Genomic DNA, 23,767 nt, shown 5'->3' with positions numbered 1-23,767 from the left:
ATTGCCCCCCTTTCACTTCATCACATTTACTCCGTCTTTGGCCGTTAGGCAGTTTATTCTTACTACCTTATTTCCATTTGTGTTTCCTCTTGTTTTTTCCCCTTCCCTCCCCTACTTCCCTCCCCTCCCCTCATGCCACTTTTTGGCTTGTGTATACATAGAATTTCCTTAGGATAGTGATAGCATCCTTTCTATTGTATATCCTATATTGTGTATTTCATTTATATACAATTTATATATTTTGTCATATTCCAGTGTTTTTCATTTTATTCACATTGAGTGCTGGGGACACAGGGCTACACAGCAATAGAAATGAATCTAGTTAAAAATGGAGAATTATAACCATTACAAATCAAATTTCTCCTAGACAGCATTACACATATCCTTAGCCATAACTAATTTTGGTATGGTGACAAATTTTTCCTGCAAATCAGGGGAACAGCCATGGGTACCAGGTTTGTGCCTAACTATGCCAATATATTCATGGACATGTGGGAGGACCAATACATCTGGTCAGGCCACGGTTCAGCACAAACCTGGTACAGTGGCACAGATAAGTAGATGATATGTATCTATTGGATAAAGATATACTCAAGACTGCATCCTGTTAAAGCAAAGCTCAAGTCGCTGCACTGTTCTCGATCCATAATATTGGATAAAAGGCTCTAATATCCTGAGCACTCACCACACTTATATAAGGCATACTACTCTATGTTTGTTTCCCCTCCCCCTTCTTTCTTTTTTCTTGTGCACCTAGGTCATTCTACACTGTGTAAATCTTCTCTGTACCTGTGGGGTGTGGGGTCATGGACCTTTTTGGCAGCAAAGATTAGGGAAAGTACAGTCATTACGGTTAGCACCTCCCTTTATATAGTGATACATAGTATCATTTATATTACATGTTGTGATATTTCACATTGTTTGAAACTGTTTATTGATGCACTTTTTGGTTCTCTTTTCGTATACGTATATACATATACACACACACATACCCAGTAATATTTATATGTTTGGTTGGTTATATGTACTGCTGCGGCACAGTTTATTCGAGCATTTGCCCGTTCTGTGCCGCAGCAGTAGCCTGGCGCGCGCCCGAGTGTGACGGGCGCGCGCCGAAGCAGCGGAAGAGCGCCCTCCGATCGGGGCGCTCTCCCTCCCGCTGCCGGGTCCGCCGGGTCCCCCGGAACCCCCTGCCGCTGTCCCGCGATCGCGGGACACCAGGGCTCCCTCGGGGAGCCCCTGGACGCGCGTGCAGGGGGCGCACGCTCCCGAAGACGCGTGACCGCGCGTCTATGACGCGCGGCACGCCGAGGGGCGGCCACTAGCAAGCCGGGAAATCTCCCGGCTTGCGGATCTGGCCGCAGTGCAATTAAATGTGTCGCCAGTGTATTGTTTTTTTTTATATAGGGTAGGGGGTGGGAAGTTTTTTGCATTGGGGGGTGGGAAGTTTTTTGGTATATATCTTATGGGGGGAATTGTGTGGGGGGGAGGGAATGAGTGAGCGTGGGGTAATTGACGATATGGAGAGGAGAGAGGGGGTGAGTGAGGAAAAGAGGGAGTAAGAGTGAGAAGCAGGGGAGAGAAATACATGCGAGGTGGGAGAGTGAGATGGGGTGAGACGGAAGAGAGAGAAATACATGGGAAGGGGTGGGAAGAGAGGGGCCTCGTGAGGTGTGAAATGTGGGGCAGCGGGCAATAACGCCGACATGGGGAGGGGCCCTACTTAAAATGTTTGTCCCGAGCCCCACGATTTCTGTTGGCAGCCCTGCCTACCGCACTTACTCGTTCCCTACAGTCTCTTTAAGGGGCCCATTCTAGAAGCTCCAAGTGTGGCAAATTGCTTCTAAAGTGCACTTTAGAAGCGAGTTGGCATGCGTTGCTGTTCTGTAAGCCTTATCACATGTCCAAACTGCATCTAAGTGGCTTTTCTGGAAGCAGTTTCACTCTGACATCTGACATCCGATGGGTTTGTAAAAAAAGCCTCAAACTCACATTTTTTGCCCACAACTGCTATTCTGGTAGCTCCGTTATGCAAACCGCTTCTAAAAACACACATTTTTTTTTATACCATCTAAAGGCTGGCGAGACTGGTATTGCAAGTTACATCCAGAGCCTAAACTATGGGTTTGGCTGAGAGAGCAAACCCCATAAATCAGACCGGGGATGAAGTTAGCACCACCTCTGCTCATTCCGCTTCTAAAGTGAGTACAATCCGGATGAATTGGCTGTGTTTTTTAGAAGTGATTTAGAAGAAGTGATTTGCAATAGAGAATACCGTTTTTTTCTCACATTTCATTCCGCTTCTTGTGAACAAATTACAACTTCGAGCTACTAGAATAAGTCCCCAAGTCTCCCAACATACCAATTAAAATGTTACGCTCTCTGAGGGAGGGACTGTATTATAACCCTGTGTATTCTATTGTTTATTTTGTAGTGTTGCAATATATATATATATATATATATATATATATATATATATATATATATACTGCTGCGGCCGAGTTTATTCGAGCATTTGCCCGTTCTCGGCCGCAGCAGTAAACTGGCGCGCGCCGGAGGGTGCCGGGCACGCGCCGAAGCAGCGGAAGAGCGCCCTCCGATCGGGGCACTCTCCCTCCCGCTGCCGGGTCCGCCGGGTCCCCCGGAACCCCCTGCCGCCGTCCCCCACATCGCGGGACACCAGGGCTCCCTCGGGGAGCCCTGGACACGCGTGCAGGGGGCGCAGGCTCCCGATGACGCGTGACCTATCGTCGGTGACGCGCGGCACGCCGAGGGGCGGCCACTAGCAAGCCGGGAAATCTCCCGGCTTGCGGAACTGGCCGCAGTGCAATAAACTGTGTCGGTAGTGTATATATATATATATATCAATAAAAAATATATACTTACAAGTGATAAAAATGTAATCCATGTCAAATAAGTCAAATTGTTCATTGCCTGTGTTCCCTTACAACGTTAGAAAATGTATTATTCAAATGAGCTGAAATGCAATTTTTTTTTATTTTTATAAAACCGTTTCAGTCTGTTCTTTGCAGTAACATGCTGTGATTCAAAGTCTCGTCATAAATATTTAAAATGTGACCTTCGGTAAGGTTTTACAAGTCGTCTTATTTTACATTAGATGTCCTCATTTACCTCATGACTTGGCAGATTCCTACCAACTCTAAACAGGTCCCGCTGTGCTTTTAGTCGTCTTCAACATCAATCATTGGGATGCTTCTTTTATACTCTCCCTTCACACAATAGCATTACTGCTCAGAACTGAAAATAATGTTGTACTATTGCAGGAGGAATGTTCACTATGTGCCCCGGGCTCTCTGGTTTAAGTGTGTCCTGATTTCCCATGAATGATAAGCTCCTGCATAATCTTTCCCATGGTTGTATCTCCTGACAATAGTATCATGATGCCAAAGGATTTGCTATATCTGTTGTTGCTCTACATTAGAATAATAAAAAGATACCTTCGAGTTATGTTCAGGATTACCTTCAGCATTCTCAAAATGCACCCAGGTTCTGCTCACCACCGCTAGTACTGGCAAGGACCTCAAGGACTATAGCACATGTGTTTGCAGAATCTACAGGCCCCCACTTTGCAGAACACCATTTGGAAAGTCAAACTATTTCTAACTATGGAAATTACTTTAATAGTGTCAACATTGTTCACTGTAATTGTAAACAGTAATTATTATTCAACAGTTATTTCCAGATAAAACGTATGGAATGTTAATAAACACCCCCTTACGTGGAAATAAACTATGTTGTGCATAGATTTCTCCTGTGTGTGTACTGTATGTTGTATGGTTTCTCTGGGCAATGAGTGTTGTACATGAGTATTCAATCAAAATTCTCATCTTCATCTGCAGTATAGATGATTAGAAGTCTCAAAAGAAGCCTCCATTGTACCCTGTTTCTTTTAATGCTTATGTAACGGGTATTCCCCCACCCAATCGCAAATAGGGTCTCCTAGGGGAAATGCTACTCTGGTTACAAGGCATAATAGTGTGGCGCACCTGCTGGCTTACAGGACTCCTGAGTCTCCCGCTTGATGGTATTATGGGGAAGGTCAGGACAGGCTTCTGGGGACATTCCCAGTACGTACTCACGGTGACAGTGCCTCCATCTATTGCAGGCCCCAGGATATGGGGTGGAATCCCTGGAATAGAACGTCCCACTCAGGGATGAGAGATTCCAGTCTCACAACCGCTTCTTTATAATCAGGAACACTTTATTTCCTCTGCAGCACACTGTACAGCATACACAGTCACAGCAGTACTTCTCAGGAGTTCTCCCTCAGGATGACCCTGGCCTTTCACTCCCAGTCAGGGCCCTGGAAGCAGGCCTAGCTCTTCCACTACCCCCTATCAGAGTAGTGGGAACAGTCTACCAGCCTCTCCCAGAGGGAGGGCCTCAAGCCTGCCAGGTCCCTGACAGCTCGGTTAGGTAAGACTCAGCTCCTCTCAGGGTAGGAGCAACTGACTCAATACAGGAAATGCAGATCATTAAGACAGATACAACAAGAGCCCGCTCCTGTCCCTTACTGGACACAGGCCTGACTGCACTGCTTTCTCTGCCTCACTGATCTGCAGTGTGTGGGGAGAACCCATCTTAACACCTGGCAAACCTGTGTAGCCCTTTTTGTGAACCGGCCGACCCACCCAATCTCACATTGGCCCCTCATGGTCTAACCGGTTCCTTTCCCCGCAACACACCTGCTCTAAGGGACTACTGGTAACTGTATAACACCTGTGGCTCCAGGAGATCTGAGCCTCCGCTAGCTGGGAGCCTGGGGAAACCCTTACCATTACCTGGTGCAGCGCCTCCACTTACCCAGGATCCCCGTTATGAAAGATAGCCCTGGGTAAGAAATACAATAACACACGTATATAAAATACTAACACTTTACTAACACAACATGTCACACATCACATAACATAACATAACCTGATGCTCTATCCGCATCACCTCAGCCCAATGTCTGGTGTTCCCACCCAGTGTCTTGTGATCCCCCACACCCAATGTCCCGTACTCCTACGGAGGTCGTGGGTGACTGCGCAGTCACTAAATTAAGCTAGGGCCCAGTTTGTGCACTTATAATACTTCAGAGGTACCTTCCGAGCACTCCGATGCTCGGGACCGCAACACACTTCTAAAAGGGTCAGACGTCCGTCTGATCCTTTCCAGGTACTTCTGCCGTGGACCCCAACGAGGTCCCACCGCTTCCCGGGAACAGCAACCGAATCACGGCAACACCAACCGCATGGGAACAGCAACCGCCGCTATCCCTAACTAACTCTAACGTGACAGGGACCCTAACCTAGGGCCTGTCCCTGATGAACCGCAACCTGGGATGGCTTGGGGGAAAACTCCTAGGGCCTGTGGAACAATAACCTGCCCCCCCCTCCCCTAGCTACCCAGTCCTATCTGTCTCACTAACAACTAGCTATTAACTAGCTAACAGTCTGCAGCAGACACACAGCTCACACTGTCAGCCTGCAGACATCCACACACGCTGCACACACTGCGCCCAGCACATGCAGCAACACACACAGAACGATACATACCATTCACTGGAACCCGCAGCAAATCCACTGCTCGCACGCTGTGCCTATTTGCCAGTGCGCACAGCCCTATCCGCTGTGGCACTGCCAAACTGCACCTTCCGCACCTAAGGGTAACCTCCCTAGCTAGGGCCGTCCCTCTTCAGTTACCCCCTGCCCTTACCGGGAATTGGGGCCTGCCTGGGTACCTAAGGAGAACCCTTACCTGGTGCCGGAGCCACGCGCTCCCTGCACCCTTCCTACTCCTTCCTCTGCCTCTTCCTGACTGACTCTGCAAAGCCCGGGAAATGTATCTATATTCCCGGGCTGAGCTTCCTCCAGACCTATTGGCCACACTCAGGCACCTGATGCCTGTCTCCCTAAGCCTCCTGGGAATTGTAGTTCCCAGGGGGCTGTCTAAACACTGGGGCCGCGTGCGCGCTTCTCCCGCGCATGCGCGAACGCCTAATGGCCGCCTCAATCTCCCTCTACACTTCCCTACTCTCGCGCGATCTCTCCCTGCACTGGGGATCCTACCTTGCGCTTTCCGGTCCCTGCGCATGCGCGAACCTACGCGCAATGGCGGCGCACTCTCCTCCAGCCGCCGAGCCGGTGGCAACGCGATCGCGGCCCTAGCGACGGCCCGATCGCGTTCCCGGCAACCGGCCTGCGCCTCACAGTCGCGCTCTGCTCCCTGCACTGGCCCCCACCCTCGCGAAGTGCCGGCGGGTCCGTCGCAGCCTCCGGCGGCACCCGCTACCACACGGCACTCGCGGAGAGGGGCCAGAAAGTTCAAATTTACCTCGGGGCTACACCTGCAATTACCAGGGATTATTGCACAGAAGGAGGACAGAATAATAGCCCAAAACCTACCAGGGCTACCCTTAGATAAAAAAAAAAATGTGCACCAAGTTTTTTAACCCCTTATGTACTATTAGGTGGGCGATTAGTCACTATGTTTAAGTTATATAAGGTTCTTTTAATGCTTGAAAGAAGTAGACACGTATTCACTTTCATGTGGTAACATCCCAGGGGAATGTTTCCTAGTCCTCCTCAGAGTTGGCCTCAGTGTATTTATCTCTTGATGACTGTTCATCGGGACTTCCGCCCCGTTTAGGACTGTATGCTGTACAAATGTGTTTGTGGAGTGGTAACCTGGACACTTACAAGATGCTGTAGGAGGAACAGCTTCAAGCAGGTAAAAAGGTTGTTGCAAAATGTCAGCGACAATCTGAAAGACATCCGTTAAAAAAAGACTCGCCAACAAAACATGGTACTGTAACTACGGTATATTATCATTGCAGTCACCTTTGCAATGCTGTATTCCGTCTGCAACTCATTTCAAAATGGCTACTATTTTTTTAGTTGAGGAGGCTTTAAAAGTTCATGAAGCTGAAGAAGTAGCTTAGTGGTGTTTGATGAAGGTGAACCTTCAATGTCAGATCTCCCTGTGAACTTGGGTAAATCCCTTTATCTCCCTGTGCATCCGACACTCAATAGTAGATTCACAGCTCTTTGGCCCAGAGCTCCTTGTGCCTGCAAAATTCTATGTACAGCGCTGTTCATACTAACAGGGGTATACAGTATAAGCAGAAATATTTATTTCTTACAAAATATATGAAGACGTCTCATGTTGACCCAAAGAACTACAACCAGAACCTGAGATCAGGAGTTAAGAGAAGAATTGTTTTCCTACGAGTTAAGAAGTAACCGTTGCCCCACAGGTGAGCAGTGGAGGAGGGTTAAGTGGCTGTCACTGGGGTAACAGTTGCCCCACAGGTGACCGGTGAAGGAGGGGTAAGTGGCTGTCACTGGAGTAGCAGTTGCCCTGCAAGTGAGCGGTGGATGAGGAGTAAGTGACTCTCACTGGGGTAACAGTTGCCCCACAGGTGAGCGGTGGAGGAGAGGTAAGTGGCTGTCACTGGGATAACAGTTGCCCCGGAGGTGAGCAGTGAAGGAGGGGCAAGTGGCTGTCACTGGGGTAGCAGTTGCCCTGCAGGTGAGTGGTGGATGAGGGGTAAGTGACTCTCACTGGGGTAACAGTTGCCCCGGAGGTGAGCGGTGGAGGAGGGGTAAGTGGATGTCACTGGGGTAGCAGTTTCCCCCCAGGTGAGTGGTGGAGGAAGGGTAAGTGGTTGTCACTGGTGTAGCAATTGCCCCACAGGTGAGTGGTGGAGGAGGGGTAAGTGGTTGTCACTGGTGTAGCAATTGCTCCACAGGCGAGCGGTGGAGGAGGGGTAAGTGGACATCACTGAGGTAGCAGTTACCCCACAGGGGAGTGGTGGAGGAGGGGTAAGTGGTTGTCATTGGGGTAGCAATTGCCCCACAGGTGAACGGTGTAGGAGGGGTAAGTGGTTGTCACTGGTGTAGCAGTTGCCCCGCAGGTGAGCGGTGGAGGAGGGTTAAGTGTCTGTCACTGTTTCTTCCTGTCACTAAATATAGAGATGTGGGTGCTCAAAAAGTGTCCAGAATATATAAGTTCTTAAATATTGTACTGGCTCTGGAGTGATGCTCTATTAAGGAGTGGGTTTGAGGAATAGCAGGAATAACAAACCAGTCAGTTGATAATAAAGTGTATCCTGAAGTGAACCAACAAGTGAAAAATAAATACACTTGTAGTTAACTCATTGGAGTCAAACTAAATTAAAACTGGTGTTGCACACATAATCCAATGTAACCCACTCCTGAGCCTCCAAGAGTCCCTGATGGCGTGTCCAGCCGCTGATGGGAAGATCCAATGTAGAGAGAAGAGAGAAACAGCAGCGCACTGCCAGGGAGCCAGGTGGTTAAAAATATATATTTATTGATTATTTCCTGTCACTATGTAAATACTGGGGATGAACTTTAAATCATCGCTGCAACTCTTTGGACACCCTCCGCCTCCCCTTCCAGTTTGCAGGTGTATTTTATTGTTTAAAGATATCCCTCTCTTATAAAGTAATTTAGATAAAATAAACACTTGCTTCTCCAGATTTAAACATGATGCAACTACAAATACTGTACGACTGGTTGCATTTGCATGTCATTACCCAGAATCCCTGGCTGCAGGGAAGGCATTGTTTGCTAAGCGATCATGGGGAAAGACCGGGTTGCAGACCTGTCTGAAACATGCAAATGTAACAACAACAATTGGTATTTTTATTTGCTATTAACATATATTGAAACGATGCATTTTGTTTGGGGAGAAAGTGAAAAGAAAAACGATGCATTTTGCAGCATATTGTATGTATGTATGTATGTCTTTATTTGTATAGCGCCATAAAACGTACATAGCGCTTCACAGTAGTAATACATGTCATATAAATAACAAATATAAATAATAGATCATGGGAATAAGTGCTTCAGACATACTGTAAAAGTAACATTAAGGAAGGAGTCCCTGCTCCGAGGAGCTTACAATCTAATTGTTAGATTAAATATTAGAAGGGAGTCAGCCACGTAAATAGGAAGAATTGTCCAGTGTCAATTGGTCACTACACCGCCTAATAAATAAAGGCAGGAAAAACAATAAAAGTGTGTTAATAGGATTCAAGATGTAAATGGTGAACATAAAGAAACAGAGTTGAGAAACACACTTTTTCCGATGTCTTTTGTAATCTTAACTCTCTGATCAGGAATTATCATGTGTGTTCCTCCAACGCTGACAACAGCACGCAATCAGCTTTCTGTTATAAAAGGTTACAACAGCTGTAAAGTACAAAAGGCACATGGAAGTATTTCAGTTCATCACATGCTCTGAGAATAGCCTGTAACATCATTGATGCAATAATACACTGAAATGGATGTTGGTAAGATTCTTGATGTTCCAGGGAATGGTGCACTCGCGGTATGTAGAAAAAGCTGTCACGGGTGCACAGAGCAAACGCAGAAACCGCCGGAATCCAAGGTACAAGAGAAAAAACAGCACCTCGGTGGTCTTTTACAGTAAAGGTGAGTTTATTGGCAGTGATCGACGTTTCGGCCACTGGTTTGCCACTTTATTCTCATCCAGTAACATTCTTGAGACAGAACTAAAACAGGAGAAATGGAATAACTTTATTTCTCTTTAAATGTTAAAAAATTAGAACAAATCTATTTGAGATGACAAAAAATACAGTTTTGCTCTTCAAATCAGATTATAATTGCTGGTGGTATAAAAAGTAGCAGTCTAAACCAGGAGTGGGCAACTCCAGTCCTCGAGGGCCACCAACAGGTTAGTTTTTAGGGATATCCCTGCTTCAGCACAGGTGGCTCAATCAGTGGCTCAGTCGAAGACTGGGCAAGGCCAGTCCTCAAAAAAGCAAGTGATAAACATGTTGAGTACTTGACTTCTCTGAATATTTCTAAAAAAACTGGAGGCATTCCCCCCCAAGATGCAAAAAAAACCCTCCCCCAGATACAAACAATTCTCTCCTTCCCCAGATCCGAACACCACTATCCCCCCGATACACAATTACAACTAGCACTCCCCCATATACAATTACCACTACCCCCCCAGGATACAATTACCACTACCCCCTCCCCCCAAGATACAATTACCACTACCCCCCCAGGATACAATTACCACTACCCCTTCCCCCCAAGATACAATTACCACTACCCCTGATACAATTACCACTACCCCTGATACAATTACATTACCCCGGATACAATTACCACTACCCCGTTACAATTACCACTACCCCCGATACAATTACCACTACCCCCGATACAATTACCACTACCTCCCGATACAATTAACACTACACCCGATACTATTACACTAATCCGGATACAATTACACTACCAATAGATACAATTACCACTACCCCAGATACAATTAACACTACCCCCCGATACAAATAACTCTACCCCCAAATACAATTATTACTGCACCCCCATATACAATTACCACTACCCCCTCAGATACAATTACGCCTACCCCCCAGATACAATTACCACTAGCCCCCCCCCCCCCTGATACAACTGCCACTACCTCGGATACAATTACCACTAACCCCCTCCCTCCGATACAATTACCACTTACTTCTGGTTGCCACTGCCGCCGCCGGGCCCCAGCTCTCGACAGCTGCTGCTGCCACCTCTCTCCACACCGGGCATTTCTCTCCTGCCGGTACGCATCAGAAGCTGAGCTTGACTTCCGGGTACACCCAGCGTCCAGTCCGCACCAGCAGGAGAGAGAGGCCCGGCGTGGGAAGAGGAAGCAGCAGCTGGGGAGGGCCGGGGCCCAGCAGTGGCACTAAAAGGATGTAGGAGATGGGACAGGGACACTTGTCTTTGCTCTCCTCCCCTGTCGGCGGTCCTGGCTGTACACTGTAGAGTGGAGAGTTTATGTCATTTTTTTTACTCACCACAACTTTTTTTTGTGTGTCTGGTTGTAGCCCCTTCCAGCTTTGCATTGCAAAGCCAGTATAACCAGCCTCACACTGATGAGACCCAAAAGTTTGAAACAGCTGTCTGTGAGTAGGCTTACTGGCTATGCACTTCTTTAACCCAGGTTGTGCTGAAAATGCTCTGTAATAAGGAACACAAAAGCATATAGAAGTTCATATTAAAATGGATAAGAAGCAAAAGGTGACGCACTGTTGCATGTCATTACCCAGAATCCCTGGTTGCAGTGGAAACACTGTATGCTAATAAATAATGGGGAAAGACAGGGTTGCAGACCTGTCTGTGAATGTGCTAATAAGTGGTATTTGTATTTCCTGTACATAGTACGGTGGAGGGTGTTTGACATTTTTTTTTACCCACCATAACTTGTTTTGTGTCTGGTTGTGCTCATCTCTGAGAATGTTCACTCTCCTCCAAACAACAATACATGACTCTCTTGTAAGCTTTTGTTGTGGAGTAAAGCATAGTGGGGCAGCTTGCAAATACATTTCAGACATAGTGATGTCGTAGAGATGGGTGAATCCACCCAAATCCGTTTCCCAGATTTTGTATGTATGTATGTATATCTTTATTTAAATAGCGCCAACACAAAGACAATACAGTGCAGGGAATTATAATAATACAATAAGTGCAGGAAAGTCAGACAATAGGAAAGGAAATCCTAGCCAAGGAGAGCTTACAATCTAAGTGATTTTCTCGCATTTTCCCCCCCAAAATCCATTTTGCGGTTTAAAATCAGCAAACGGATTTGGTCGGTTTTAATCTGCGTCGATTCACCAAAAACCGCCATTGGATACAGCTCGTGGACGGATTTGCAGAATGTAATCCGCGGATTCAGCAATCTGTTGGTTAATTCTTAAGAATCCGCCAACGGATTGCTGAATCCGTGGCTTGGATTCTACATGTCCATCCACGGACAGGCTAAAACTGTACACGTCCAGGGGAAACGGAGTTCCCCCATCCGGGCACCCGTAGTGACATCATTGGGCTATCATCGGCGCAGAGGAACGCAGTCACTGAAAGGTGAAGGACACCTAATGCACAGCCAGATGCTATACTGCTTATATTGAGCTCCCTGAGAACCATCAACGACCAGCAGCAAAGGAGGACACTGACATCAGACAGTGAAGGAGTCCCACACTTGCTGTGTTTGGACATTTTGCAGAGTCAACGGAGGGCAGTTACAAACCAGGACAGCTTATGGAAAAGCTTTCTCATCAATGCTTGCAGTGCTTCATTTTATATACATATCTTTATTACTTGACATTAAAGACCAAATATCTTTTGGTGCGTTTTGTAATTGCGCTTTTTTTTCTACAACATTTATGTTATTTCTCTTTGAGGTGACACAGAAGTTCCTTCTACAAAGAAGCTGCAGCCAGACACCAGGAGATTTTCTTTACTCCATTTTATTACTCTATGGATTTGATTACCTAACTGTTATTGAGACTATTCGATATACATCCCACAGAAGCACAATTCATATTTTGTTTGTTTTTAAATTAACACATATTCCCCCCCCCCCCCCAATCGCAGATAGAGTGCATGGGAGGGGAACCTATATGTATTACCAAGTGTGGTGCTTTTACCTGTTTGGCTCACAGAAGGCCTGAGCCTCCGCCAGTGAGAGCATGGGGAGTATCCTCTGGAACAATACTCATAAATACAGCGCCTCCACCTGTGTAGGATTCTAAGGGTAGAATGACCCTGACACAGGACCCACATACAGTAACCAATACACCAAGGGTATATATAAAACAGTTTACTGCATATGCATAGCAATATAACATTCATATTAGCAAGGGTGTCACTCTATAATACTAATGGCACAACTACCCAGTCACCTCGCAGGGCTTTTTACCCCACACCTCACTTCCCAAAAGTCACCAATAGTCCCGCAACCCCACCCGTGTGGAACAGCACTGCCCGCTAAGATGAAGTGTATAGGTGGTGCACTTGGTGATTTGATGGTACCTGCCCGGTGCTCCTGCACCCGGGTACAGCAGAACAACTGGTCGCAGCGATGGCGTCCTCTTCCAAACAGGATGGTCTCCCTCTGGTGGACCCTCTGTGGGATAGTCTCCTTTCTTGTGGACCTCACCACCCAGACAGTCTCTGTCTCTGCTCTTGCAGAGAATGATTCCCTGCAACACTGGCCAGGATATTCCTCTTCCTGGCTGGACCCTCACTTGTCTAGTTACTACAGGACACTGTTCCCTATCCTAAGGGGAGTCCCTGCAGCAACCACAAGCTGAGGTGAGTTGGGGCCTAGCTGGGTCCTAAGGGGGAATGTCTGGCCTTGTGTAAGAGCCACTTGCTCTCTACACATACACACCCTCCCCTGTCTGTGTCCCAGCTCCAACTGCTCTTCCTGTGCAGAGCGCAACAATGTATATCTCCCTCGGGGAAAGCAGTAATCCCTATTGGCTGTTGTGGCATCACATGTGCTCCAGCCCTGGGGCTGCTGGGAGTTGTAGTTCCCCATGGGCCTCTTTAGCATTGGGGCCGCGTGCGTGATCTGCACTGTGCATGCGTGAACTACTAATGGCCGCCGCCGCCACTAACTGCGCATGCGCGACTGTGGGCCGTCCCTGCAGTATGGAGCGCCTCTTCGGCCAGTTCTCCAACACCAAAATGGCTGCCGCATCGCTACTGCGCATGCGCGAACCTCCACGCATGCGCGAATACATCAAAGATGGCGGCGACCTGCAGAGGGAGCCGCCGGCCAGTCCGTCGCCACCACCAACTACCCCCACCATGGTGAACGTAAGGGAGGGGGAAACGGAGTACCGGGGAGCCAGAGGGGACCTGGCAACATAAATATATATACATAGCTTAAATAACACAGATACGCATATGGTATATAGAAAAAGGTATGTAATGGTGTCAAGGTGCCTAAAATAACTAATTAAGTAGAGCAGATGGACTTAATCAATATTGTTTGGTTTGCTAGAGGCCATGCACTGAAGCTGAAAGTTGGTTTTCGATCTAAATTCTTCAGAAGAATAATTTCTCATGAAGAAACAGCATGAGTCCTACCTAATGCTTGCATCTGAATCGGCATTGGACAGATTACTTAAGGAAAAGTTTATGACATTGTACATGTTAACTACTATCCCTGTCCTTCCAATCACTGGCTTATTGACTACATTTTACCATGCATTCCTCTCTGGTTGAATAGACATAGAAAGTAAACTTTATCTTTGATACATATCCTTTGTCACTCTGATGAGTATTATTGTTTATTCTAAAACTAAAAGTACTTCATCAGAATTGTACTGCTTTGTGTGTATGGAATTTTGACTATACAGTATGGTGGTGATGAAAAATTAACTTGAAATGTAACAAAAATATACAGTATAGCTGTATAAGTATTGCTCTAAATTTTAATATATAGGTCCTAAAAATATAACTTGTTTTAGATTACATTTGAATTGAACTAACATTAAAATATTAGTGGCACAGCTAATAAATGTCCAAAGTCCTTAAACTTCATGTATAACATCTACTGTATAAACAATTTCAATTTGGTCCAATAAAAGATTTAACAACTGTCTTGTACTTCATTTATTTTCCCTCAAAATAGCCCGATTGATTAACAATGAATTAAGCTACTGAAAAAAAATATTGTCAGGAAACGTTAAAACTTCACATCTGTATTATAAGCTCACAGAATGCATGCATGCACATTTTAAGGGGAAATTAAACACTGGTAAATAAGGATTTCAATCAGCATGCCAAACAAGAAATGTAATATAATCATTTTATTACGACTTACACATGCCGGCATAAATTCAGTGTAATTATTCCGTTTTTGTTATGTGCAATTCTGAGTAATTTGCTGTTTTGGAGGACATTGTTTTTTGGAATGCACATTTCAGGTTATTTTGTATCGTATTAATTAACATTACTGTACTTGGTGAGAACATCATCCTGAACACAATATGGTGACTGTATGTAGTATTATGTAAACTAAGCAAAATAACTTTGACTTGGAAACAAATAGGGAAATGGGGTATTTCTTCATCACCTCAAGACTGGAAATACAACTGTTGTTGTATAGTTGCCATTCTAGCATTGGAGGTTTACAATAGATATCACTTAATAAATAACTCCCTTTCATATTCCATGGCAAGTGCAATATTTGATGCAAAATAACATGTCCTTTGTTGTTAGCTCCATAAATTGTGCTAAATCACTTTTTTTTGCTGTTCTTTTTCAGTTCTGCTATTCAAAAATATCTCTACATTTATTATTGTAGTAGATATTAGATTTTCCCATTTGTTAGTTAGATGCTGTTGTCCCTGTATTGTATTAGAGCTCCTAAATAATGTATATTGCTTGTATGGTTAGTCATGAACCTACATCATAATTGTAGTTTTGTCAACTTATTATTGTGTGCCAAGGACACACTTGAAAATGAGAGGTAACTCTCAATGTATTGTTTTCCTGGTAAAATATTTGTTGTAAATAAATAAACATAAATGCATAAAAATAACAAAATATAAAAGAATACAGACATGTAACTAACACCAGCATCATGTTTGTAATAATATAAAATAACTTAAAAACAATAAGGAACCCTAATACCATGTATCACTCTGCAGCACTGTATTCTGAATACTGTATGCATTCCCCAAGACTTTTTGTGCTTTAATGGAAATACAGCATAATTACCGATAAAATTGTTTTAGAGATTCCAGAACAATCTTCATGTCCTTTCTCTTTTTATTTTTAGGTCACATGTATAGATGTATGTACATAGCAGATATCACTGATATGTATCACTATGGAGATGTTATTAGATAAGTTCTCACTTCGTTCAATATATTGAGCGTCTTTTTCATTGCCATTTTTTTCAGTTGGGGTGGAAATAAAAACAACAAGCTTGCCAAACTATGGTGCAGATTCCTCACTTTAGTTATTTCAGTTAATCCTAAAAGAAAAATGTCAGTATTGTAGCATTTTACTGAATGGGCTATTTCCTGCTCGTTTTACAGTCTAACTATAAAGGCTGGCTTTATTTGCAGCTCTGCAGTCTTGTCCTGTGATGTTTCTCCGCTGACAAAGCAGGAATAAAACTATCACTGTGCGACATCTTTAGGTGGCTTCTCAAGCCGGAACCCCCCCTATCTTCTTCAGTCACCTGCTTACAGCTTCCAGAGTCATTTCTGAACCCTGCAAGGTTCCCCCCACCGGAGTGAAGCTCCATCAATTCAAATTCATGTTTGGTAGCTGTTTCCAAAACCCTCTGCTTGTTGTAGTACTTAACAAAGTTGTTGATAATGGGGTGGATTGGGAGGGCAATGGCAATCACCCCACAGAGGAAACTTGTTGCTGCATTGAGCTTCCCCAGTGTAGTTTTAGGGTAGATGTCCCCATAGCCAACTGTGGTCATGGTGATGATTGCCCACCAGAAGGACTGAGGGATACTTTTAAACAAGGTATCAGGGTGACTTTGTTCCATTGTGTATCCCAGGGCTGAGAAGACAAAAATTCCCACTGCAAGGTACATCAGAAGCAAACCGAGCTCCTTAAAACTACTCTTCAGGGCGTAGGTTAATGTCTGCAGTCCAGAAGAGTGACGGGCTAACTTGAAGATTCTTGCAATCCTCATGATCCTGAGGGCTTGGATGGCCTGCTGAACGTTGCTTAGCCCCATCATACTCGCTCCTAAGTGTGTCAAGATAAGACTGACATAAAAGGGGAGTATGGCCAGTACATCAATGATGTTCATAAATGAGGTGGCAAAATGTAGTTTGTTTGGGGATGAGATAAGTCTCAGCACATATTCCAAAGTGAACCATCCTATGCAGGCTGTCTCAATGTTGTCTAGCGTGGGGTGCTCCACACGATTACCTTCATAGTCCTCCACTTGCAAGTCTGGTATGGTCCCAACACACATTACAACAGAGGAGATTAAGATGAACAGAAAAGACAAAACTGCAGTGACCCGGGCTGGGAAAGATGACTCTGGTTTCTCCATGAACTTCCACATATATTTCTGAAATCTTTTCCATCGGCTCTCAGATGTGTCCACTCCCAGATCATCCAAGATCGTCTGAACTCTCCTAGCTATCTCCTCCAACTCCTCTTTCTTTTCACTCAGGTGGGTTTTGCAGCAGTCATCCAATAAGCCCAAGTCCACTCTCCAGAACTCCATCTCATTCTGAAAACATATGGGGCATATGCCCTTTTTCATGTGGACTTCCCCGAAGTAGTAGACCTCTGTAATGCACTTAAAGGCATCCGGATCCCTGTCAAAGTAGAATTCCCTCTTCCCAGGGTCATAATCATCACACAAAGCGAAAATGGCATCGTAGCCTCCAGCCAGGCAGTTGACCAGTTCAGCTAGTCTTGTTTCTGGATATCGGTTGAGGACATCGCCGTAGAAGATCTGCCTGGTCCCTCCAACATTCACGATAATTTCCACCTCCTCACTGCATTCCGAGACATTCCCATGTAGGTCTTCAAAGCTGGAGACACCGACCATTGTGACTTCAAATGATTACAGTCAATTCAATTATGCTACCAAAAGGTTTCTGGTTATTTCTTCTTTTTTTCTTCTTAAAACTCAACCCAAACCAGGTATATAGAGCACTATCTATTTCACTGTTGATCACAGAAGAACACGATCCAAAGGGACATGCCATGCAGGATATGCAATAAATTGTACCTTAGACAAAGCTGGTCACTGAATAACATTGAAGGAGCAGAGGTGGATGAAGTATGTCTGTCTCTTAGAGCTTATAGCTTTTCAATGAACTTGGATGAAGAAAAGGTTAAGAGGACTCACCCTTCACATGTTCCATCCTCTGTCTTCAGGGTCTGATTTTCTATCCCCGTGTATCCATGCAGACAGACTGCTGCTGCTGCTGCTGCTGCTGCTCACGTCCATGTAATGAAACTCTCTCAGTAATTAATACAAAGGGATTTCATTGACAGCTCCAGGAGAGAACCCCCGTCCTGGTGAAGTGGGCGAATCGGAGAGACTCATTCACAGAAGTGATCAGCGGAGAGCAGTTATTGCTTTCAGCTGTTAGGATTTCAGCTCTATTGGATTTGATCTGAAGACTCCACCTAGCACAAGCGGAGAGAGCTCAGAGGGGAAACTTGCGCTGCTTTCACTTAGAGCACAATAGGAATCCCAGGCTGACGTCACATACCCTTTAATAAGGCTTCCCTCTCCTGGTGAGATTCAGACCAGACAGTATGACAGCAACGAACTGATTTCTATCAATCCATTTTACCTCTGCAGTACGCTACACTGAACACATAGATGCCGTGTGGTGTGTATCACAGGAGATAGCAGCGTTTTCCCATATGAGATTAGGAAAAACTAAAGAAATACATATATGTGTGTGTGTGTGTGTGTGTGTGTATAAATATGTATATTGTACATACACATATAGATACATATATTTGCTATACACACAGATCTATACAAATACAGTACGTTATACATGTATATTATTATATATTTTATCACAGGAATACATTTACTGTGTGTCATAATATGTACACGTATGTGAGACAATAATAAGGCAACACATTGAAAACAATGTGTAATTACTTCCTCTAACTCAGATCTGGTATAAAAAAAATTGTTGCACATGCGACCCAACATACAGTTATAGTTAAACACATGTACCTAGAACATATATACTGTACGTAGATGCATATTTATATTACATTCATTCTATTTGTATTATATGAGTGTGTATATATATACATACAAACACACAGACACACATATTATTATTAAGTACAAACATATACCCATGACATATGGATTCAAATTAAAAGTCCCTATTGCGGATCGAAACGTTTATCACTTACACATAAACTTTACTTCACTTTCTGAAGACCTGAGTGTGCCTGTTATATTTCCCTTGAACATCACACACTTCTCTTCTAAGGACTGATACAATTGCTGTACAGTCAATGTGAGTGGCCCAATGCAAGTACTGCTTTAAATTATATAGAGAATGCTAATCATATCTCTTTTGAGATAGAGTGACATATCTAAAACAGTATACTTAGCACGGTACTTCCTTGAGAGCCACATACCTGGAGTGTATACTCTTGGTATTCGGAATAAAGCTCTATCCTGGATCTCCTCTTACCTCTCCCATCGTACTTTCAGTGTCTCTTTTGCTAACACCTCCTCCTCCTCTATTGATGTCTTTGTGGGGGTACCCCAGGGCTCTGTCCTGGGACCCTTCTCTTTTCTTTTTACACACTCTCTCTAGGTGACCTAATCACATCTTTTGGGTTTAAATATCACCTCTATGCTGATGACACACAAATTTACCTTTCAAACCCTGACCTTACACCTGCTATACAGATCAAAGTTTCTGAATGCCTCTCTGGAATATCATCCTGGATGGCCATCCACCGACTGAAACTTAACATGGCAAAAACAGAGCTCCTTATACTTCCTCCCAAACCTGGCCCTACTACCTCCTTCCACATTACTATTGGAAATACGATCATTCACCCAGTAGCCCAAGCATGCTGTCTAGGGGTTACACTTGATTCCTCTCTCTCATTCTCCTCTCATATTCAAAACGTTTCTAAAACTTGTCGCTTTTTCCTCCGCAATATCACAAAGATACGCCCTTTCCTCTGTTACTCGACTGCTAAAACTCTGACTCATTCTCTCACGTCTCGATTACTGCAACCTCCTGCTGTCCGGCCTTCCTGCCTCTCACCTGTCTCCCCTACAACCTAGCCTAAACGCTGCTGCCAGAATCACTCTACTCTTTCCTAAATATGTCTCCACATCTCCCCTCCTGAAATCCCTCTCCTGGCTTCCGATCAAATCCCGTATGTCACACTCAATTCTCCTCCTCACTTTTAAAGCTTTACATTCTTCTGTCCCTCCTTACATCTCAGCCCTAATTTCTCGCTATGCACCATCCCGACTCTTGCGTTCTTCTTAAGAATGTCTTCTTTCTACCCCCTTTTTATCTAAAGCTCTCTCCCGTCTTAAACCTTTCTCACTTTCTGCCCGGCACCTCTGGAATGCCCTTCCCCTCAATACCCGACTAGCACCCTCTCTATCCACCTTTAAGCCCCACTTAAGACACATCTGCTTAAAGAAGCATATGAATAGCTCTGGATAATCCTGGACACATGATACATAAAGCTTGGCCCCCTGCAGACGCACTTACTAGAATTCCCTCCTTCTGTCTCTGTAAGTTCTCCCTACCTACCAATTATTTTGTAAGCTCCTCGGAGCAGAGACTCCTCTTCCTTAATGTTACTTTTATGTCTGAAGCACTTATTCCCATGACCTGTTATTTATATTATTTGTTATTTATATGATATGCATTACTACTGTGAAGCGCTATGTACATTTATGGCGCTATATAAATAAAGACATACAATACAATACAATACCATCTACTACAGTTCTACAAGTGTATTAAGATATAGTGCGTACAGTATGTAGTTGTAGGGGTTATAGTCAAAAAGGTCTTCAGTGTTCACAGCAGGTGGTAGGGGAGTGTTGTAGTGAAATCCATAATACAACCTCCCCAAGTCTGCTGGTCAGAAAGCGCATCGCACAGCAGATGCTGATGCTAATTATAGACTATGGGGACATAGTATAATGCTCGGCACCCCAAGCTCACATTGGCAAACTTGATACCCTCTACAGCTCAATATGCCGCTTTGTCCTCTAATTCAATTACAACACACATCACTGCAAAATGCTCCAAGAACAAGATTGGTCATCACTTGAGTCTAGGCACAAAGTTAATCTTTCCTGTTGTGCCTTCAAATACTTTCTGGGCAAGATACCTGCCTAACTGAACAAGCAGCACTTATCATCTGAGATCTGACTCCAAAAGACTGTTCATGGTCCCAAGGTTCAGCAACGTATCCGGCCGCTCCTCTTTCTCTTACCGTGCACCCAAAACTGGAACAGTCTACCGGAAACTCTCACTGCGGCCACCAGTCTAAGTTCTTTCAAAACTAAAGCTGTCTCACATTTTAATCTGGTCTGTAACTGTTATATACACCTGTAATATATATTATCTTTAACTGTGCATGCAATGTCTTGTGTATAATGTACTGTATAACCCTGTTCACTCATTGTAACTATGTATTTGTAACCATGTATTTGTCATTATAACTCTGTGCTCAGTACATACTTGAAAATGAGAGTAACCTCTCAATGTATTACCTATTGGTAAACATTTTATAAATAAATAAAATAATAACTTCACTTTTCAAATGCTGGGAATATACTGTATCTATGATTCACTGAAATCTGTGTAGATTGCGATTAAATAGTCATCTTTCCAACTGTATTTTCATTTTATAAACACTAAAAATAAGTAGAACTTTCAAAATCCGAGAAATAGAGATCCTGGGAAAGAATAAAATAACACCCAATGATTCCATTTATTGAAATATGACATTTTCATGTGTGTGCAATGTGTAAGAAGACCCTCTTGTGAATAACAGGCTAGCACTAGTTTACTTTGAATGTGTTACTGGAATAAACCTTAAGAATTACTATATATTCCTATGTAATTGTCAACTGTCCTGGTGATATAGGAAATGTCTGCACTGCTTGTTCCTTTAGTTGAGTGTGTGTACCCTGTATAATTATATCATATTTCCTAGTGAATGGAGAGCACAGTAAGAACGTATATAGTATCTATGACTACTGATAATATTAAGAGGATACATGATGCATTCTCATTTTCAGAATCATTCTATGTACTTTTCAAACTATTTCTCTTAATGTAACATTACAAACAAGGTATATTATTTTTCTAAGCACAAAATGTCCTTTTAATTGGCTTCCTCTACTTATTAATTATATTAGGTAAATAAACAAACATTGGAAGTGATATTGATATTTTCCTATGTCTTATCCCACTTCATAGGCAATCTTTAAAACACAACTGACAGATAAATGTTGATGGATTTGCATATTCATATTTATATGTTATCAAATAACTCTAATTATCTTTTTGTTCCTGTGGTAATGAGATGAGGTGTTACACAATAATATATCCCTTTGTCAAAAACATAGTTAAAGCAGACACTGTAACACAATGTATATGTCTACATGTGTCTATATGTTTGCACCGACGTTTAAAGGTTAGTACATGATACATTTTTTTGTGTTGCTAAATATTATTACTAAAAAAGCAAATGAACAGAGTTTCTCCTGAATGATGATGAATATGCTCGGGCACATACCAAAATTTTTTTTTGAGGAAATGGCATTTTGTAAGAAATGTAAAAAAAAAAAGGAAAAAATAGAAAAAGGGCAATTATAAAATAGAAGAAAAGAATACCCAATGCTACATCCAATGTGACAAAACACATACTGTAGTTAAATACTTCAATGTTAGTATTCACATGAGTAATGGTCATTTGGATAAACCCTTTGGCCAAAGCGTTATAAGCCTTCAAGGCATGACCTAACACTACCTGTGAAAATTTCCATGTACCTCTGCTGGAGGGAGAATGGTCTTAGTGGACCTGTCCTGCTCAGGAGTATGAAAAAAAAACTGCTACTTAAAAAGTGGGATGGGGTGAGCTTAAACCCTGGGAGAAGGGGCCACTAACCTACAGTCAACTGATACCAGTTGAACATTAAAATGAATAAATATTTTGTAAAAAAAAAAAAAAAAAGACAAATAAAAAATAGGCCAGGATAATTCACAATAATTTACAGTACATTAAAAAATAGTATTAGTTTATTATTAGAATGTATAGCTTTGAAATAACACGGCTCAGGGGTTAACATAAAAAGGATATGAAGGTGTGGGAAATAACAACAATTTGTAACCATCTTTTTTTTTAACGTATATATTTTTTATTTTCTATTTTTCAGGAAACATGGTAACATATAAAGGGGGGGAGGGGGGTACAGAAAATAAAAGGGTTATGAGGTGGGGGGGATAGGGCAGTGGGGTAACATCCATCACTGGCTTCATGCAGGAAGCAAACATTCTATGATACTTGTCACATCCTATGCTAGGTCTAGATCTACCTAACCTTTAGTAGTTGTTTCTGGTTTCCTTGCTATTTTATGGTTCCTATTGGGTTCTTCCATATGTAGGTCTCCCAGGGGTCCCATGTTGTCAGGAAGGAGTTGTGTCTGTCGTGTATTAGGCTTGTAAGTCTCTCCATCATCATTATGTAGTTTATCTTGTGCAATACCTCATTGATCGGGGGTGGGGGGGTCATTCTGTTTCCAATGTCTTGCTATTAGAGTTTTGGCTGCGGAGAGGATCTGCGTTATCAAAGAGTCTATTTTTCTCTCAAGTCCGTCAGTCGGTTTTAGTAAGAGTACTGTTTCTATGTCCCATGTTAGCTCCACCCCTGTTGTCTCTTCTATTAGGCGTCTAATTCTTCCCAAAAATAGGATGATTTTGGGGCAGGACCACCATATATGTTTAAATGTGCCTATTTGACCGCAATTACGCCAGCACATTGGGGAGGTTAGCGGGAAAAATGAATGGAGGCGGGCTGGTGTGTAATACCATCTGTGTAGGACTTTCAGGTTTTTTTCCCTGATTAGGGAGCATCGGGAAGCTTTAGCTGTCCTTTCGTGGATTTCTGCCCAGTCCTCTTCCTCTAGGGAGTTTCCTATGTCGTGTTCCCAGTCTAGAATATTTTTGCTTGTTTGGTCATCATATTGTTTTAAAAGTACCTGATAGAGTTGCAATACCTTTATTGTATTGACCTCTTTGGTAACCATCTTTTAAAGTTAGGTGTGAAAATAGCAAGGATTCAATTACCCCCTCCCCTTCCCCCCCCCCTGCCTAAAGGGGGAAAGAGGGATTACCTAGAAATAATGCAGTCATGGGCCCATTTTAAGATGTTCATCG

The 23,767-nt window shown here is 43.5% G+C and overlaps 1 protein-coding gene and 1 long non-coding RNA gene across 2 annotated transcripts; both read right to left on the bottom strand.

The window, feature by feature from the left end:
* Positions 1-8,754: 8,754 nt before the first annotated feature.
* LOC142493789 (uncharacterized) lies at positions 8,755-18,130 on the bottom strand. Its single transcript, XR_012801211.1, has 3 exons — positions 17,701-18,130; positions 10,865-11,027; positions 8,755-9,544 (listed from the first exon to the last, which is right to left on the bottom strand). It is a non-coding gene; the product is annotated as an uncharacterized LOC142493789 (long non-coding RNA).
* On the bottom strand, positions 14,530-17,703 carry KCNF1 (potassium voltage-gated channel modifier subfamily F member 1). The gene has a single exon (XM_075598361.1). It carries the CDS (start codon positions 17,395-17,397, stop codon positions 15,925-15,927), a length of 1,473 nt encoding a protein of 490 aa, XP_075454476.1. The 5' UTR covers positions 17,398-17,703; the 3' UTR covers positions 14,530-15,924.
* Positions 18,131-23,767: the final 5,637 nt, after the last annotated feature.

Source organism: Ascaphus truei, chromosome 4, assembly GCF_040206685.1.
Source record: "Ascaphus truei isolate aAscTru1 chromosome 4, aAscTru1.hap1, whole genome shotgun sequence".
NCBI classification, from domain to species: domain Eukaryota; kingdom Metazoa; phylum Chordata; class Amphibia; order Anura; family Ascaphidae; genus Ascaphus; species Ascaphus truei.
This window is presented reverse-complemented; position numbering and strand designations above follow the sequence as displayed.

What these genes read in the sequence shown, in the direction of transcription:
- KCNF1 (XM_075598361.1), bottom strand. Translation starts at nt 17,397, where the DNA reads ATGGTCGGTGTCTCCAGCTTTGAAGACCTACATGGGAATGTCTCGGAA.